At 46.6% G+C, this 20,163-nt stretch overlaps 1 protein-coding gene across 3 annotated transcripts in view; it reads left to right on the top strand.

Moving 5' to 3' along the window:
- The first annotated feature begins 476 nt into the window (after positions 1 to 476).
- IGSF21 (immunoglobin superfamily member 21) overlaps positions 477 to 20,163 on the top strand; it is a 47,274-nt gene continuing 27,587 nt past the window's right edge. Inside the window, exons 1-2 of one of the 3 annotated variants that reach the window (XM_031556616.1) lie at positions 477 to 757; positions 19,782 to 19,894. In XM_031556616.1, the coding sequence (XP_031412476.1) occupies positions 691 to 757; positions 19,782 to 19,894 (180 nt within the window). In that variant the 5' untranslated portion in view covers positions 477 to 690. The remainder of the gene's footprint in view (positions 758 to 19,781; positions 19,895 to 20,163) is intronic. The other 2 variants (XM_031556617.1, XM_031556618.1) reach the window with 2 other exon arrangements.

Here is a 20,163-nt window from a genome sequence, read left to right as displayed (position 1 = left end):
TGTCTCTCTCTCCCTTGGGCATGGTTAAGCTAGCAACGCTATTTCTGCTGCTCAGGCATTGAGAGAGCAGAGAGAAAACCCAGCCCTGTGCAGAGGAATTTCAGCAATTAATTGATTTTGATTTGATTTGATTTTGCAGTGACCTATGCAGAGCCTGATTTCTTTCATTGGGGGCTGGCTGGTGAAGAAGCAAGCCACAAGCCAGCAGATTCCCTCAGTCTGGTGCTGCTGGTTGTATTGGTTTGGAAGCTGTAACCCCAAGGACAATGCTGGGGAGCGTTTGCACGAGGCTGGCTTAAAATGAGGGGAGATCCTGCAATTTTGGGGAATGGCAGAGTGAAGCTGGGATTCAGGGCACAGCCTCCCCTCATAAACCACGCCAACCCACACACTCATACAAATCACAGCCCCGCCCCGCACCCCTCGTCCCATCCATCCCCACCCCCTCCCTGCAGCCCCGCCCTGGGGCCGGACCGGGGCGGGTTTAGCCGGGAGGTGGGTGCCGAGTGTTGAGCGGTGACATCGCGTGCCGGAGCTGCGAGCGGTTGGCTCAGCTCGTTGGGACCGGCAAAGGGGGGCATTGAGCCCAGCCCGGCACCGCCGCGATGCCTTCCGGACCCCCCCATACTACAGCCACTGGTTCGGGGCACCGGTGAGCCCTATGGGGCTCCCTTCCCCCCCGCGGACGCTATGCGGACCATGAGCCCCCTGCCCCTCTTTTTACTGCTGCTTTGGGATCTCCTGGACCTGGCGCTGGGTGAGTTCCATCACTCCCTCACGACGGGATCAGCCCTATGCCCTGACCCCAAATAACGGGAAAATGCTGTGCTGCGAGTGTGCGGGGGCTCTAGGCGCTGTGCCCCCCCCCTCGCGGCTTGGGAAGGGCACTCTGTAATGGAAAGTGGTTCTGGACCCGGTAATAGGATGGTGGTTTTGGATGTGGAAATAGGGCACCCTTGATAGTGCAGTGTCTTGCACTCTATAATAGGGTGCTCAGGAATAGGGGACCTGATAATAGGGCAATGGTTTTGGAACCGGTAATAAGGCACCGTGTAATAGGGCAGTGGTTTTGGACCTGGTGATAGGGAGCCTGGTCATAGAGCATCAATTTTGGACCTGAGATTAGAGCACCTGTTAATAGGTCTTTAATTTTGGATCTGATAATAGGGTACTAGTTTTGGATCTGGGCATGGGGTACCCAGTAACAGAGTAGTGGTTTTGGACCACTGGTAATAGGAGAAACCACTAATAGGATGACTAGTTTGGATTTGATAATGGTGTATCAGACACTGACCTGTTAATAGGATGTCTGCTAATAGGATGCTGGATTTGAACCTGTTAATAGGGCACTTGTTAACTGAATGCTAGGTTTGCATCTCTTGATAAGGTGTTTGCATGCAGAGCGCCTGGTTTGGACTTGATAATAGGGTAATTCAGTAATAAGGCAACCCATTTGGACCCAGTAACAGGGCATCTGTTAACAGGGTACTAGTTTTGGACCTGGTATTAGGTCACCCGTTAGTAGGATACTTGGCTTGGACCTGGTAATAAATGAACCGGCTGATACGGCAATAGGTTTAGCCCCTTTAATAGTGTACCAAATTTGGACCTGCTAATAAGGCAGGCATTAATAGGACACCAGTTTTAGACCCATTAGTAGGGCACTTGCAAATAGAACACCCAGTTTTTACCTTTTAATAGGGTTCCCCCCAACAGGACATTGTTTTTGAACCCATTAACAGGGTGTTAACATTGTCCTCATTAAGAGGGACCTGCTAATAGGGTACGCAGGGATACCCCATAGCCCATTTCCTGTATAGTGCATCAAAGCCCTGCCTGCTCTACACAGCTCTGAGCACTGGGAGGTGAGTGGCACTGATTGGGCAACTGTTGGGATTTTGCTATTTCTAACACACATTTTCTTGCACAGAATGCAGCCATCAGCTGCTGCAGGGCACAGGGAGGGGGGAGCGGTGGACGCGCTCTGTAGGATTGGCATGAAGGGGCCAATTCTTCCCCAGTTTGAGGTGGAGTACACAATATTATCCTTTGGGGATTGCACAGATCCATCTGCTAAGTTCCTCTTTTAATGTGCTCTTCTGCTGATGAGAGAGTGGGGATGGGTAAGGCTGTGTTTGTGGTGTGTATTTCGGGGGGAGAAAGAGGTCAAAGCATTTGTTCTGCGGGTCAGTGTGGGGCTGTGGGGTGAGAAGCGATATGATAGGATCTGATCATGGCTCATGGATCTGGATTAGTGCTGCCATGAGCTCAGTGTTCAGCTCCTAAAACCCCACTGGAACTTCTCAGTGTTGCCATATCTTGAGGTTGAGCTGCCTGAAGCATTTCCTTAGCGCTGTCCCAAAACCCAGCACTTCCCAAGCAAAAAAGAAATATATCATTGCAAAAAGCTCATCCTGATGCTCTGGTGGTGGATGGCAGTTCCCGAGGTTCAGCGTTGGGCAGATGGCTTTTCCTTGGCTGAGAACATTCTTGGCTGGGGATGCTGCACCCAGGGATCTCCAGCCTTGTTCTTGCCAGGGATGCAGCAGGATCCATCCCTACGAAAGGGATGCTAAGTCCCGTTACTTTTTCCCCCACAATGCCTCTCTGAAGTGGTAAATTTTGTTCTTTTTTTCTTTATATGCACTGTCTATAATGCATGGTGCGTGCTCTATGTTCTCCCTGTGATTTCCCCTATTGCTGCCCCATTTCTGGGGGTGTGATTGAACATCCTATCAGCAGTGCGCACATTCAAGCAAAGCATTCATAGGAGCATCTGTGAGTGCATTTTGGGGCTTTCCACCCATCACTACCGAATGAAAAGCCCTTTTATTCCCTAAATGATGCTCCCTGCTTTCTGGATGTGTGTTAGGCCAGCTGTGCCCTTCCCAATACAGCTTTTCCCATTAAAACAAGTTCAATCTCTCCCCTTGGCTGGGAAAAGCAACCTGGGCATGGCTAAGTGGGTTGAGAGAGCATCAAAATGGAAAAATGAGGGCATATGCGGGAGGTGAGTGGTCAGACGGTGGCTGGCAGTGGCCCTATAGCCTTGCGGTGGTGGTTTTTGGAAAGGCACAAAGTCTCATCTGCAGGCAGGGTGATGGCTCCTTGGCAGCCCCAAGCTGTTTGCTGGCACTCCACTCGTTGCCTGAAATATGTTCCCATCACATGCTCATCAGGTTTCTTTTAATGGGCGGGGAAAATCAGAGCTGTGTTTTGCAAACATGAAAGGAGAGTTAAATATGTCCAAGTCTGATCTCTGTGAGGTATTGATATTGCTGTCATCTGAGAAGGTTTGGGGTAGAAAGGGAGAAAATTCAGTGTTCAGGTGTCTGGGAGTTTGCACGATGCAGAGAGAGGAGGAGCATCCTTGTACCACGTGCAGCACAACCTGCTCTAATTCACCTACGAGCACGCAGCATTGACCTGGAAAAGCAGAACGTGTTCCATCAGCCTTCCTGCTCCTGCTTTCCCATCTCGTATTCAGCTCAGGGCCACCTTCTTTTTATCCTTTCCTCCCCATTTCCATGAATTTCTGCTTCCTGCAAAGCCTCACGCTGCCTGAGTAAATCCATAAAGTCCTTCTGACAATCCTCCTCACCCTGCTAATTGCCCTTCCCCTCTCCCAATTAGGCCAATTTTGCTATTCCTTTCTCTTTCTCTCCCAGCTGCATTTTGCAACCCTTTAGAGCTGCCAGCTTCAATCTAGAGTGTTCTTACAAAGCAAGCTTCCTCCCCTCACCCTGCACCTTCCCAAGTTAATAGGCAGCTTTGGGGCACAGAGTTATCCCATGCTTCATTTTCCTGCAAAACCCCCCAGTATTATAAATTCTATTTCTGTGTTCCTCCAGGTGCTGGAGCTCAGTTTTGGGGCAAATCCTTCAAATTCCCCATTCCTTGTTGCAACGAGCAAGTTCTTAGTGTTGATGGTGCTGCAGCATTTAACTTTAGGTCTGGCTGATTTCCTCTTTTTTTTTTTACCAAATTTTGGCTTCTCTAGACTCACAAAGGTCACAGAGCCAGGGGGGAATGTGTGTTGCATGTCCTGGTTTTGCTTTCGAGACCCATGAGCTAAGCAGCCCTTGCTATATGCAAGGTGCTAAATCCTATCTGCAAGGTGGTAAATGATCTTATATGCAACATGCTAAACATTATATATATGATCATAGGATCATTAAGGTTGGATAAGACCACTAAGGTCATCTAGTCCAACCGTCAACCCATCTCCACTAATAATGTCCCTCAACGCACAAAATTCTCTATTCTGTATGCAACATGCAAATGCTATATGCAATACACTATCTGCAGAGTGCAAATGTTATATGCAGAGCACTGCATACTGTATCCATCACAGCCCTCTTGTGTGCACTATGGGCTATCTCTGGTACCTTCACACCCTTGCAGAGGTCTACCCTCAGGTTGCATCCAGGTTTCAGCAGCATACAGGTGCAATTCAGTTCCAGCATTGATTGATGCAGTGGGTTTTTATGGAGCATCTGATATGCACAGGGAGGATGGGCATCGCTTGGCGCCTACTGTTGTTTTACTTACTGCTTTCATTCGCTGCCCCATTTGCTTGATTTCATTGACTGCAAGTCAGACATTGGGGAAAAGTCCATTGAAAGAGCCCCCAAACCTTGTTGTTTTTTGTTGTTGTTGTTGGTTTTTTTTTGGAAAACTTCCCAGCATGGAAATCAGCCTGCATCGAGCTGAGCAGGGAGGATGCAGCTGATGTGCTGTGTTTGCTCCGTGCCAAGCTGTTCTCTTTGCCCTTTTGTTTGCTTGCTGCTGAGGCACTTGGTGTACTGATGGGCTTGTTTGTAACTAATGGCTGGTGCTCACATTATCTCTCTGGCATTATCTCCTTCCCTCTTTTCCCCATCTCCTTCCTAAAATAAACAGTCAATCACAGCTTGTTTTCAGTGCAGGGCTCCTACCGACTTTGGGACAGATTCATGCTGCAAGTGCCAAAGGCAGGCAGGCTCTTAGCGAAGTGCAGGACCGTGACCCACATCACACTGTGCAGTCACCATCACTGCCAGCTCTATATTTTCCATGGCACGAAGTCTATAATAAACAGAAGATTGGGTACCAAGCAAAACCAAATGCTGGAGAAAAGCAGTAGAAATGGGTGAATGAATAATCCTTGTTAATAGGGTCCTGACAACCCCTTGACTCTCCATCCATCCATAGAATCATAGAATGGATTGTTGGAAGAGACCTCAAGGATCATCATGTTCCTACCCCTCTGTCACAGGCAGGGCCACCAACCTACGTATCTGGTACTAGACCAGGTTGCCCTGGGTCCCATCCATCCTGGTCTTGAGCACCTCCAGGGACAGAGCATCCGCAACCTCTCTGGGCAGCCTGTTCCAGCACCTCACCTCTCTCTTTGTAAAGAATTGCTCCCTGACATCCAATCTAAACCTTCCCTCCTTGAGCTTAAAACCTTTCCCCCTTGTCCTATCACTGTCTACCCTTGTAAAAAGTTGATTCCCCTCCTGTTTATAAGCCCCTTTTAAATCCTGGAAAGCCACAGTGAGGCCTCATCACAACCTTCTCTTATCCAAACCTAACAAGTTCAGCTACCTCAGCCCCTCTTCATAGCGGAGGTGCACCCATCCATTCCCGTGTCCAGTCATCCCTATGTCCATCCATGCTCACATCTGCCCGTCCCCAAGCCCATACCTCCCCATGTCTGTCCATCCCTTCTCACAACCATCATTCCCTATATTTGTCCATCCCCACCCATCCCTACATCCAAGCAAGGGAGGTTAGGAGTGGGGAAGGAGGCTTTGCAGCTCTTGGCTGGATCCACAGCAAAGCCAAGGGACTTCTGGCTACCCTTGGCTCCCAGGAGGTTTGGGGAATATCAGGATAAAGATAAATTTCCCATCTGAAGGATGCTGTGAGCAAGAGGCCCTTCCCAGCCTCTGGACCACACATTTTGTCTGTTCTGCTGCCGGGAGCAAATCTCCAACTGCAAAACCCTTTTTAGTTGAAAGACAGGATCCCGGAGGGCTGGAGCAGGGATTTTGCTCCTCTCTGCCCAAACCTCTGTATAATTTCCTTTTATGTAATGCCTTCAACAATATACAGAGAGGAGGGTGAAGGGATTAGCAGCTGTTATTCCAGCCCTGCTCCACCTCTCTGTGCTTGCAGATAAATCCTGTGGCTACATCCTGTCTGCTCAGGCTGGGGAAATAGGAGCTGGAGCTTCATCTGCTGGGATGCACCCACTTTTCATATACACTGATACATTTCTTTGCAAAATGACTGGAGTAACTTCAGCGGCAGGGATGGACAGGAGTGATCTGGGAATGCCTCTTGATGGGAGTTTGCTTTTTCCTGTAGGACCAAAGCAATAGTTGAGATGTGGGACCAAAGAGATGGGAGGGATGCAGGGTGATTGGAGATATGGAGGGGTACTCCTTTTGGCTCCTGGGTGTGCTGTCATCAATGGAAATGCTTTTGGGGGGATGGATTGCATGGATAACATGGGATTTGCTGGTGGCAGTGTAGCTTTCTGTAGTACACAGACTGATCCCCAAAAGGAGGTTGGATCTTGATGTTGTCAATACTTGAAAAGAGGAAAATTATGGAAAGGGCAGTGGCTCAGGAGCTGCTGGCTCTCTGCAGGGAGGGCAAGATGGGCTAAAAAAGCAGGAGTGGGGGGAAAAGGCTCCAGCTTATCAGGTATTGAAATTGCTCTGATGTGGGGGTGCGTTGAGGGGGGTGTTTTGCTCCATGCTGGATAACCAACAGCCTGGATCTGATCGAGCCGATACGACTGTTCGACTGTTCTAGTTACAACTTACATGCACGTAGAGATGAAATATTTTCATGAGTGCCAGCGGAGGTGGCTCTTTTAAAGCTATATTTACATCTCACTGCACTGTTATTGCTGGGATTGGCTTTTTTTTTTTTCCTGTCTTTTTAAGGAAATCTTAGGAAAGATATGATATATGCAAGCTGGCTGGAGATGGTTGGGTTTCCTTCTGACGGAGAGAGAATTTACTCTGCTGTAATTATAGCAGCAGCGTGGGAACACAGAGGCGCTGAAGGAAGCCTGGTTGCCAAATTTAAGCCCTTTGCTTGCAAAAATGTGTCTTGTTAATTTTTTCTTGCAGCAGGAAAACACATCTGGGTGACTTTGGAGTAGGAGATGTCTTTGCAGGGGCAGGATTTGATCACTGGGATGGTATTCTGGGATTTCTCTTTGCAGTGGGGCTGCATTTGTCATTTGTTTGCCCAGATCTCCCCTCTTCTCCTATCTTCTGATCCGCTAAAAGCTTCCTACTTTGTGAGAAAACAACCCAACTCTTTAAAATTTAAAAGGCTTATTTAAACAATGCTATCTCTCTTGGAAGGGAGAGAGTATTCTGAATGGTTATATTTAGTGCTTGGTGTAGGACAAAGCAGATGCAGAGAGATTTTTAACATGAAGATGTTAATCACTTATACCACCTTGCCTGGGAGGTGTGGATATACGGATTTGTGTATGGATATGTGCAGCACATCCATGAGCATGAGGATGAGAGAAGCAGGGGCAAGAAGCAGCCAGGCAAGAGCTGAGCATCCCTTCTTGATCACTTATTTCCACCCTAAATGCTGGCTGGCTGTAGCCCGGAAAGGTGCAGGAGCATGGGGATGCCCTGGCTAGATAGGACATACATGGGATATAGCATAGATGGCTATTTGATGCTATATTTCACCTTTTTCTACCCAACAGTTGACTGGATGGTACCCCAAAAGGTGTGACAGGATGGGGATGCTCTAGTTGTATGGGATATATGGGAGATATAGCATAGATGGCTAGATAGGGCTGACTTGCAGCATGAATAGCCGAGCTCCTCTGCCCCAAAATAAGGCTGGGATGGGAAGGAGAGCATTTACAGCTTGTAAATGGCCTGTTTCACAAATCCTGCTTTCCTCTCCCTGCTGGCAAACTGTGAGGAAATCCTACCGCATTACCGAGCCTCTTTACCCACCCTCGTGGGAGCACTGAATTAAAGGAAATATTTTATGATCCTACGCTTCGTTATGTTTTATTAAAAGCAGAGCATTGGCCTCCCCTGCCACATTCATCAGATCAGAGACTCTGTTTTTATTATTATTATTTTTTTTCCACCTCCTGTCCCGAGGTCTTGCTGCTGTTGCTGTTGTTTCTGATGTCACTGGTTTGTGCTCTCCTGGTAGACGAAGTGGGGAGGAAAATGGGGTAATTTAGGTTTTTTAGGATGCCCCAAACAGGCTTCGGGATATGGAGTCGTGATGCAGAAACAAAACAGTTGGTTTTTTTGGGGGGTGTCTAATTTCCAGACTGCCTTGGGGGTGCAAAGTCATGATGCAGAAATAGGGATGGATGTGGGAAAGTGGAGAAAAATGAATGAATATGGTGGAGGCCTATGGATGGGGGCCAGTACATCCTCGTGAGCCTTTAGGATACCCCATGGAAAAGGAGCTTGGAAAACCCAGCTCTGCTCTATCTCAGTGCAGTCAAGCTTGTGCTAGGAGGACCAATGGGATGTCACAAATTTGGGGGGAAAAAACCCCAAAATAAACAGAGTTGCTTAGCAGAGCTGAAGGAAATAGGATGCCCTATCAGTCCTGCAGATTGATGGCAAAAAGCTGTCCAAATAATGGTAGTCAGGCATATCTGGAAGCAGTCAGGAGACAGAAAGGTATTAATTAGCAGTTATTTCTCAATGGAGCAGAGATGGATAGGGATTAAGGTAACAGCCATGTGCATCCTCTCCACAGCAGTGGCAACATAACGGTAAATCAGTGTTATGAATCGGTGCTGTAAGAGGGTGATATGTTTTAATCTTATTAGCAGTACGGCATTACTGGGAGAGCAAAGGGATTATTAATCACGGAGTGTAAATTGGGGAGAAGAGGGTGGCTTCGAATTAGCAATCTGGCTTTGTGTGGCAGGCGTCGGAGATGGAGAAGAAAAGAGGCAGATAGAGGATGGGAGAATGGGAGGATGCCAGGGGATGAGTGTGATGCTTAGGCTGTCGGAATTGAAGAATAAAGCAGCCCAGCTCAAGGCTTGGAAGGGTTGGAGCATTGCTGTTCCTTGTACTGGTGTTGGGTCTGGGATATCGAGATCGGCCCCTGAGCAGGAAGGCAGTAGGAAAAGGGCTTGGTTGTGTGGGGCTGGGCAGGTGGTGAAGGGATTCCATGGGGTTGTGTATGTAATAATCTAGAATATGCAGGTATCTGTCCTGCCCAGTCCCATCCACTCTACCTTTCTCTGTCCTGTCCAAACCTCCACTCCTTCCTCCCTTTCTATGCTCCTCCATATTCACATTCTTCTCTCCATCCTTCCCTTCATTCCTCCCTCCCTCCATTCCTCTCTCCTTCAATCCCTCCCACTACTTCTTCCTCCCTTACTCTGCCCCTCTGTCCTTTGATCCATCCATCTGTCTCTCCGTGCCTCTCTCCATCCCTCCCTGTTGCTCCCTTCTTTCTTCCATCCATTCATCCCTACATTCCTCTCTCCCTCTCTCCTTTCCTCCCTCCCCCTACTGCAGTGGCTTTGCCTTGCTTTTGGGCTTTTGAAGCACTTCTGCCTGCTACCAGGTTTTATTTCCCTCGTTTCTCTGCTCGAGGTCATGCCCTTGGTGTATAAATTCAGAACATGGAAAAAAGAGAATAATAATAATCCCGTCCTGTTTAGAGTGCGCAGAACCAATGGCAAAAGCAGAGATTACAGGCAGTTGGGGAGAACAGTGGGAGCAGACAGCTCCCATTTATCACCAATCACTAGTCTGGGCTAGTTGCATTTGCCTGCAAATAAAGAAAGAAAGAAGCGAATTCTTCATCATAGCTTGTGGTCACCTCCTCCTGCTCAGTGCTAACAGCCCCTCGCTGGGACTTTTAACATGGTGGGAAACCCATGAGCAGCACCCAGACCTAAATCCTCATCCTTGCTCTTCAGGAAAATTAATTTTTATTTTCCTCTTCTGTCCACCCCATGCTTGTATTTCTCTCAGCTAGAGCTGGAGGAGTAGAAGGTTTTACAAGGGATTGTGGTGTTTTTGATGTTAACATTCAATATTGCACTTATTTTTGAGGAATAGTGCTTGTATCTAATGATCCTTTGCTGGTGCTCATGTTTCGCTCTTCTTTTGCTAGATCTCAGGTGTTTTTGTAAAATGGTAGATCTTGCTGTCCCCCTTGCAAACAGGGAAACTGAGGCACGGGTTGGACTTCCTGCAAACACACTCTTCACACTGCTTCCGTCTCCACTAATTAACACAGGCTGGGATTATGCTCAAGCCTAGATTAATGAAGTGAGCTATGGTTTCAAATAATTAGCTCCTGGTGTGGTAATCCTCACCCCGGTGCAGGGCAGAGACCTTCCGCTTTAGCAAGAGCAACCCTAATTTGCACCCAGAAAAGAGGTAAGGTCCACAGGGGATGCAGCAACTTTATTCCTAAGTTTCAGCATCTTCATGTAGTATATCAGCTTCAGAGTGAGGCTCTAACAAATGGAGCTGCTTGCAAATAATTTGCTTTTTTTTTTTTTTCCTATAATGTTGATGGTGTTTCTCAATGCATTGCATTCAGAATTTGGTTGGGGGATTTTGGTAGCAGGATCCTGATCCCTGTCCAGCCCTGGGGGATGCTTGGAGCAGTGACTGCATCCAGGTGCTGCATTTTTCTGCTCCAAAATGAGGGAGATACAGAAGTGCAAGAGGTTGGCTGATGGAATCTTGTATTGATACATAAAGTAGAGCTTTTTGCTCTACTTTAACGGAAAAAAAGGTAAAAAACAAAAAAACTTTTCAGTCCTTTGCAGAGGACTCCAGGATCTCAATACAGTTTCTCCTGCTCTAGTTACAGTTAATATCGAATTAAACCCCACATCTGCGCTGAGGAGGGGTTTGCTCTACAGTAAATGGGGGTTAGCAGATTCTACCAGCCTCAGTGCAATATTGAATAACTAAAAAGCAAAAGGGGTGTAAAGTTTTAGCAAGCACAACGGGAAGGATGCTTATGTTTGCAGGGCGTCCTGCTCCTGAGCATCAGCCAACATCGTGCCCAGGGTGTTGAGGAGGCACCATGCGTTACTGCAAAGGGATTTGGTTGGGGTTTTGGGGTGCTTTCAACATGTGGTACTCCATCAGCGGTTGGTCAGGGTGATGCCCTGTTCTCTCAAGGGGTTAGACTGGAAATGCTGCATGGAAATAAATGCATTCACAACTGGTGCAGTGTGCCCAGAAAGCCAACATCAAGGCAGGTGACATCTCTCACCCATTGCATCCCCTCCAATTTTGCAAAAATTGAGTATCTTTAGCTCGCGTTGGAAAAAAGTTGGGGTGCAAGCAAGCTGGCTTTGGTTTGAAGGAATGTACCCTAAATTGCTCATTTGTGGTTTTTCAAACAGTATGAATGGCAGGTTGCTCCACAAGTAATCAGCCCCAATTTGCATATATACATACATGCAAATGAAGAGCGTGATCTCCATTTAAAAATCAGGGCATCTGGGGTCCTGGCTGACCCATGAGTGCTTTAGGTTTCGGTTTTGGCAATGAAGGCATGCATCGTTTGCTGGTGGCTTTAGGGCAATGTACTGAGCACGCAGGGGGAGAAACGATAAATAAACTTTTAGTGTGCTGGAGTAAATGCTGCTAAATATACTTCACATCTGCGCAGTTGTAAGAGATAAATATTCTATCTATAATTTATGGGCATGGCTTCCTAGATTGTGCAGAGGGGTCTAGTAGTAGCTAATAAAATACATCGAGAGGACTTACCAATGCAGCAAACACAGCCCTGCTTCTATTTTGCATGGGGTGGAAAGACCCATCTACTCCATACTGTTTGATCTCTTTTTATATGATTCATGGGTTTTGGGGCTTGGTGGGTATTTCCAAGTGATTTTGGTTGATTATCTGTCTTTCTCTATGGGTGTGCGTGTGCAGGAAAAACTGCTCACTTATGAGTAACGTCAGGTTGTATCATCACAGCTAGTTCTCGTCTTCAACTTTGAGGATATTGAAATATTTCCTATATGGTTGATATTTCCCATTCGTTTGAGTATGATAACCTCAAAGTCTTGCTGCTCCCACTTATCCCCTGCCTATTTCTCTTTTCCAAGCCTTATTTTTTTCATGTTTTCACTCCCAACATCGGAAGTTTTCCACTATCTGGAGTTTCTCTCATTTTGTAATGGGTGCATTTATCTTTGCTGTGATTTTCTTCTTTCCAAGTATGCTGTTGGGTTGAGGTGGGCAGGAGGTGGCCCTTGGTTTTGTGACTGCAGGATTTCCACCATCAATGTCATGTTTTGGAGTTTCTCTCCCACAGAGTGCCTAATTTTATCTAGGGATCTACGAAGCACCCAAATGAAGCATGTAAGGTTATCCTGGATGTTGTAGCAAGGCATGGGCTTGCTCCAGAAAAATGCCACAGCCGTTTTACAAACTTACTCAAAACTTTCATTTTCTTTTTTTCCTCTTTGTTTTGTTGCTGTCACACTGTGGGTTGCGTTGCACAAGCTGACCATGCATTCCACTGTCTATGGAGTAAAAAAAAAACCCATAACCTACTCCCAGAAGCGACCAATTTCCCGAGGCTTTCACACAAACATTTTGCTTGACGGACATGTGCTACAAGCACTAACTCAATGCCAGCAGTGAAAGGAGCTTTCTCATATTGTGCTCCGGTGAGTTGGAACAGCACTGCTGTCATGCCTTGGCTGGAAAAGGCATGACAAAAGACGCTAAAACAGGTTTTGTTTCCCGTGCATGGGGTGTGTAGCCACTTGGATGGCTCTGTGCGTTGCAAAGTTGTCTGTTGATGACGCACTGGAGGTGACAATAGGCTTGTGCAAAGCAGGGCTTTGCATTTGTTTTATTAACTCATGCTTGGTGATGGATAGATGAGTGGAGAGAGTCACTAGGATGGGAAAGGGGAGAAAAAACTGAAAATGCTGGAAGGAGTTGGAGAAGGCAGGAGATGGGCACTGGGAAGGGAGAAGGTGGCTCTGCATCTTCCTGAGCTTCCCAAGTCCTGATTTGCTCATTGTATTTGTGTGATCCATTGCCAAATGGCACAACCCAAAGGCTCCAGGGTAGTGCTGAAGTAGATGGGATGACATTGAGTCCTCGTTTATAACTTCACACTGAGAAAGATAGGGGGTCTAGCATTGCTTTGTGGCTGCTACAAGTTGTTTTTCTGGCAGTAAGGTTGCAGTAGAGAGGCTGCTCCATGTTTGCAATGGGAGAAGCACTCTGGCTATGTCTGGAGCTGTCTGCAGAAATCCAAACCCTTGAGAGACAAGTGGCTTTTTGTTCAGACCCTTCCTCAAATGTCCTTGCCTATACCAAGGTTGTGCTGATGTGGATAAAAATCCACCCAAAGCATTTGCAATGTATTTTGGGTATTTTTTGAAGAACATAATCCATTTTAAGCCTCAATCTTCATTTTTCTGCAGCCTGTGCTATTGTCACACCGCACTGGAGCATGGCTATGGGCACTGGTTGGATCCAGTAAGAATGTAAGGCGTAAAAATTTAAAAATGGTCTAGTATTCATGATGATGACAAAACTAAAGTCTAAAAATATGGTGGTGGTGTAGTTTTTTGAGAAGCCCTTGTGTGATGTGTAGTGCTGGAAATGCACTGCAGTGATGTTTGGGTACCAAGGCACATGACATTAGGCTTTACTCGGTGGGGGATTTTAGTTGGCTGGGATATTATGGGGGGAAAGAAGCCCAGGATTTAAGAAAGAAAGAAAGAAAGAATCTTCCGATCTAAAAAGAAGCTGTGGGTGGTATTTAGAAATCCTGTCTCAGTTGGGTTTTAGAAATTGTTGGAAGTTAGTGTTGTAGTTTGGCCTTACACACCAGTTGGACTATGACACTGTTTTAAAATCTGACTGGCAAGGCTAAAAGAGGACGGACTGGTTTGAAGAGTTTGTAAAGATTTTTATCACAAAATTCAAATTGAAACAGACCCCTTAGGGCCCGCCTGTCTCTATTAAAGGACCCTATTGAAGGGTCCCTCTATAACTGTTGATGCCAGTGCCCTGCTTTTAGTGGTTTTCTCAGTTAATCTTGATTTAAAAGGGTCAAAAGGCCAAGCCAACCACGCTCAATCAATGTATTGATTAAAATTATTGATTAAAATGGCAAAGAGCTAGCAAGATATGAGACACATCCATAGGTGTATGGTTCGTTGTGCCTATTGCAACCTATTTCATTTGAGAAAAATACTCTATACTATGGATTCTATATGTCTTTTCCCTACAGTGCCATAGGATTTAGGTGCTGGTGAGGTCCAGCAGCCCCCATATAATATATGATATAATATAATCAGAGATACAGCTGCACATTGCTTCCTCCCTCTTATGCAAATGGATGAGGTAAGAGGCATCTAATTAAATGTTTGTACTTTAATTTGCCATGGTGTGTAGGAAGATGAATTTTAATTACTGGCTCTTTAATTGTTTGGTTGGCCTGTTAATATCCTATTTACACAGCATTAATACAATTTGCTCTCTGTCAGCAGGGCTCTTCCTCGCAGCGGGAGCGAGATTCTCCTTCTGCTCCAGGTGGCCTGGCGACGCCGGGTCTTATGGCTTTATTACGTGAATAGAAAAAGAAATATAGCATGAAGAATGAACAAAAAATCACAAAACCCAGCACAAATTTTGGGTGGGTTTTGGAGGCATTCTGCCCTATTGATACTCAGCTTTTGTTTTTCTTTAAGGAAAAAGTGGGAAGCCAGGCAAAACTCATGCACCTTCGTGCCTTTAAGAACACAAAGGCACTCCCCCACACTTTTTTCATTTGCAGAAGGACCATCTCCTTTGGATGCCTGACGCTGCCTCTGTCCGTCACATTCGATTTCACTTGTGAATGCTAAACCTGTATTAAAATACTTTTTTCCTCCATTTTGGAGGGAGGAAAAAAAAAAAAATCAGTGCAGCAGCTTGCCACGGGAAAAAGCTCCAGATTCAGCAAAATATGGCCACTCTGTGTTGGGACAGATGGGAGTCCTTTGCTGCTTCTTGCCCCTTGTAGCCCTCCTGGATTAGTAGGAGAGGCAGCAGCCCATTATAATTGTAAATTGCCTGGGAAGATCATAAATAAGGCATTGCTGGAGCCGGGAATATAGCCGGGGAGAGAGGGAAAAAGTATTTAGCTGTGCTCGCAGGAATGGGAGCAACTGCTGGTATTTAATCTTTAATGAACAAAATGTTGCCAAGTGCTACAAGTCAGAGCACGTTTGCTTAATGCTCCTCAGCCTTGGAGTTTGACATCTGTGGCCGCAGAGAATGCAGCCTCACCTTGTGCCCTGATGACCTCCTGTATACCTCTCATCATCTTCCTCCGTTCTTTCGGGGAATGCAATTTTTTAGAATCATTAAGGTTGGATAAGACTGCTAAGTTCATCAAGTCCAACCATCAACCTATCCCCCCTATGTCCACTAACCGTATCCCTCATAGCTTTAGCATCCCAAGTGGCTCTTCTGCAAGGGGCAGAGTGCCTCCTCCATCAGTAAAATCCTGAAGTCCTTTCAAACCCTTTGCAAAGAACGGCTGTGCACTTGGAGTATTTCCCTGTGCTTGCTGCTGTGTGCCAGCAGAAGGAACCCAGGAGGGCAAAATTGCAGAGAAAAATGAAAAGGCAGAGAGAGACAGCAGGAGCCAGCTGGGCTGGCCTCATGTTAAAAGTCAGTAAGAGGAGAGGTGGGGGGGGACAAAAGACTGGAAGACACAGGAAAGGCCAAGCCTTGAATGGAGGAAGGGAGACATCAGAGCCAAAGGAAAGGAAGAAAGAGCAGGAGGAAGGAAAAGGGGGGAAAATGATGCAAAGCACCCATTAAGTTGCTTTTCCTGAGTGCTTCTGGAGGACCTAGGGACAGGAGGTGGTGAAGGAAATGGTGTGAATAATGTATAAGCTCTGCTAATCACGGGCTGATTAAAGTGGGGATGTGTTCGTATCACCCATGTTGGCACCTGGAGGGTGTTCCTGCTTGGCTGCCCATCCCAACAAAGCACCAGAAACAGCACTGCCACCCCAAAGTGACCATCCCATCCCAAGGGGCAGGTGAAATGTGGGGACATGTCCCAGAGACTTGTCTCAACCCATTGTTGGTTTGGCATTGGCTTCTTGGGGAACACTGAGATTTGAGGAATCGGTGAGCATACAGGGAAGGCAAGCACCAACTAGCGTCAGTAAATTCACATTTTCCTTGGATGTAGTTTAAAAGTAATTGTACACGCGATGAAGGGTTTTCTCGACGGGGGGGAGCACCGTGGGACACACCAGAATGCAACAACTTCTGCACGCATTGGTGTTTGCACCTCCTCCTTTGCAGCCGTTCTGTAATTGAAAGCGCAGAGCATGTTACAATGTGCTGCTTTTATTAATGTGTCACTCCTGATTTAAAAGGACATTTCACTTATCTCTCCCTTCCCCCTTCCTTTCATAATTTTTTTAAGCGAATGTTGCAAGAATTCCCACCGCTCGCTATCAAAAATACCTTTTTTTCTTTTTTTTTCCCCAGGGATGAAATCTAATCAGAGGACTGCATTTCTATAGATCAGAATCTAATCAGAAGGTGGCATGGCACATCTTTGGCTATGAAATATGTTTTATTTTATAAGAGTGGAGGGGAAGGAGAGGAGCATAGGGCTAGGAGCTGTTTTGGGGCTATGGAGGTGCTGGCTGGCCAGACATAAATCCAGTGCTCAGCCCTTTGTAAAACGGTTACAAAAGACTTTCAGGTTGAGCAGTATCTGACATTACTGTTTTCTTCTCCCATATAAATAAAAAAAGGTCCCAAAGAACAACCAGACCAGGACTTTCTGCGCCATTTCCATAGGGGGTGAGTTATGCTCTGCTTCTGAGGTGGAAAGGGAAAGATGCAGGTTCTGTGTTGAAGCCTGGCAACCTTGTGAGTATGGAAAATGCACAATGCTTCCTTTTTCAGGAAAAAAAGGCAAATTTTGGACTTAAAATGGTTTAGACCATACACTTATTTTAGCCCTTTTGTTTTTTCGGTGCACCCCTTTCTGCCCTGCTCTTCCAACTGATTTAAAAGAAAAAATGAAGTAGAGGCTTGAAAGTGAGGCCAAACCTTGGAATTTGCTTAAAAGCATTCAAGTCGGGGAGAGTATTCCCTGCATTGCAAATTTACCTTGGATTTAGCCTGGGGGAGTCCCTGTGAACCCAAGCAGGAGGCTGCTGCCTTGGAAGCCCTCCTGTTGTAGAATATCGAGATGCCTTCGTCAGAGAGGCGTTCATCAGACCTGCATAAAGAAGACTCAATTTGCTTTAATTAAAGCAAAAATGTTTGGGTGGGAGCTTGCTGCAAGACTTGGGGGATGGCGCAGCAGGATGAGAACATCACCCTCCCCACAATCACATTCTGGGGAGCAGAAATGCGGAGCAGAGCCCCTCTAGCTAATGGTTGGGCTGAGCATGGGAAGCAAGCAAATGACCACAATTTTGACTGCAGAAGACCCTTTTCCAGCATTTCTCTGCTCTGACAAAACATTGGCTGTGACATCTTAGAAAGCTGAATTGTGGCTTGGAGGGATTTTATTGACACAGTCCCAAAATCCTACAGACCTGCACTCAGCTCTTTTCTGCATCTCCTGCACACTCATCCTTCTGGGAAATCAGAAGTAGGTTTGGGGGTGTGCGTCTTGGAGGATGGTGACGCATGGCAGTTCTCCACACTTGGAAGGAAAGAAGGAGAGATGAGTGCTGAGATTCATAAGCATCACCACCAATGACGATTGCACCACTAAGAAACCCAATTAGCAGCTAACAGGGATATGCCAGCATGGCAGAAGCCCATATCAAGAGCTTATTTCTCTGTCAGCAACAGGTGCAAGAGAGGGAATGAGCAAGTCCAAATCCAAGCTGGCAGCAGCATCACAGCATTGCTCTCTCACCAAGAAGTGGCTGGGATGTTGCATAAGAGATTTCTGTGGGGATGTGCTCCAGACCAGCAGGTTTTGGATGAGTCCATCTGGATTTCTGTCCTTTTTTTTTTTCTTCTTATCAGTGACTGGCTTTATTTTCCCTGCACATGTACCTGGCATTTTGGTGGCTGGCTCCTCTAGGGGACCAAGCTGCTTCTCCTTGCTTCATGCCCTTTCCCTCTTTCACCATTTTCCTTCTGGTGAGATTTCACTCTGAAATGGGCATCTGATGCTGGTTAGCATGGGGGATTCTGGCCCCTATAGCACAGATATAAGAAATTGAGAGGTTGCAACGAAATAAGACCATTGGTTTTGCAAAGCACAGAATATCTCATAGCTATGCTTTGTTGTTTGTAAGAAGTAGATATCCTCTTAGCACTGCCAAACCCGAATTATCTGCTTTGATGCTTGGATGCTGTTGGTCCAACCCGGAAGGAGCAACTCTGCAGTGGCCCAGTTTGGATTTGAGGCTTGGTTTTGAGCAAGGATTGAGGTGGGAGCTGGGTGGCTGAAGCCTGTAGCTATTGGACTTTTGCAACATATAGAGGGAAACAGCAAAAGAATAATAATTTTGGATTTTTGAAGCCATTTGGGAGATGGAGTTCAGAGATGTGTGTACAGGGATTTGGATGTGGATGCTCTGGCTTTGCACTACCCCATGCAAGAATGGGGCTGAAGCCAGTGCAGAGCACTTGGCAATGCATTTTCACCCTCTGTGCCTCAGTTTACCCACTGAAAAAAAAACAACTACAGGGGCTGCCTTCAAGCCAGGCTGGGGCTGATGCAGTTTAATAACTTGCAGGTGCAAGGGAGAATGCAATCTCAACTCTGTCACTTGTCACTTGTGCTGCTGCTGCCAGCCTTATTTAATTGGATGCTTGATCCACGCTGGGGACAGGAGAGAGATGAGATCTTGCCTGGGGGCTGCCCACTTCTACTGGCAAGCAGAGCTCTGCCATGCGCAAAGCATTGCTTTGGTGTTTGTTGCTTTTTGTGCCTGATCTTTTGCAAATGTCAAAGGTGAAGCAGCAAAAATGGGATACGCTCACAAAGAACTTGTGTGACCCCTGCATCCTTCCTCTTCTCCCATCTCTGCCAACCCCAACTGCCTTCTCTGCAAAGGAATCTCAGTTCCTCCACCACTCCAGGCTATTTGCAAACCTACTCCTATTTATTCTGCACTGCTTTTCCATCCAATGCAAGCAGCTGTTAAAACAAAATGGATTTTTGCAGTGGAATTTGGGGTGTGCTGTTTGGAAACAGTGCCAAATGGTACTCAGTAAGAGCTCAGATCTGCCGGGCTGTCAATCCACAGCTGGAGGAGGTACAGCAAACCAAACATGAAATGCAGTCGCCTGCCCTCTTGACCCCAGCTCTGTGCTCCTGCAATGGGTTTGCAGCAAACCAAGGGAGAGAGACGGGGAAAGGAAATGAGGAGAACGAGGCTGCAAGTTTCAACTGCGATCTCAAATTGGTCTTTCGGTTTGGGGTTTGTGCACAGGTCAGTTTTGAGCCTCCAGAGACACGTGAGATTTGGGTACCTGCGGGCAAGTTGGGTGATTTTGCAAAGTAAAAGAGAGAGAGAAAAGCAGCAAAAGGGTTTTTCCTTGCATTTTAGTGCTGGTAAATATATGCTAAATAATATTAGAAGAGTTTTCCCTGGTACTTTTTTTATGCGTTTGGTACATACGATGATGATATCCACATATGTAGGGTGTAATCAACTTCTAGTCTTTGAACAGAGCCACTGAACGCCCCCAAAACCACTTCAACAAATTTTCGGCATCCTATCCAGCTCTTACGTCCTTTTTTCCCCTCTGTTGCAGCCTACCTGACAGTCAGCATCGAGCCACTGCCGCCTGTGGTGGTGGGCGACGCTGTGACGCTGAAATGCAACTTCAAGACGGATGGAAAGATGCGGGAGATCGTCTGGTACCGGGTGAGCTGGCACCCAGCCTCTGTCCTTGGGGATGGGGACATGGAGGCAGCCATGACATGAGGTCAGGGATGATGGGGAGGAATGTGGCCATCCGGTGCGACGGTGGAAATATCATTTGTGCTGCTGTCCTTGCACAAAGCCAACAAGGAGGGAGCTGGGCTCTTAAAGCAGGGAGGAGAGGGGGGGAAATGGGTTGTCAGTCATCTTAAGGTTTTTCTTTTTGTATGTTTTACTGTTTGGGTTTTTTGGGGGTGTTTTTAGGCTGGTTT

The sequence above is a fragment of the Meleagris gallopavo genome, chromosome 23, assembly GCF_000146605.3.
Source record: "Meleagris gallopavo isolate NT-WF06-2002-E0010 breed Aviagen turkey brand Nicholas breeding stock chromosome 23, Turkey_5.1, whole genome shotgun sequence".
Classification (NCBI taxonomy): domain Eukaryota; kingdom Metazoa; phylum Chordata; class Aves; order Galliformes; family Phasianidae; genus Meleagris; species Meleagris gallopavo.
This window is presented reverse-complemented; position numbering and strand designations above follow the sequence as displayed.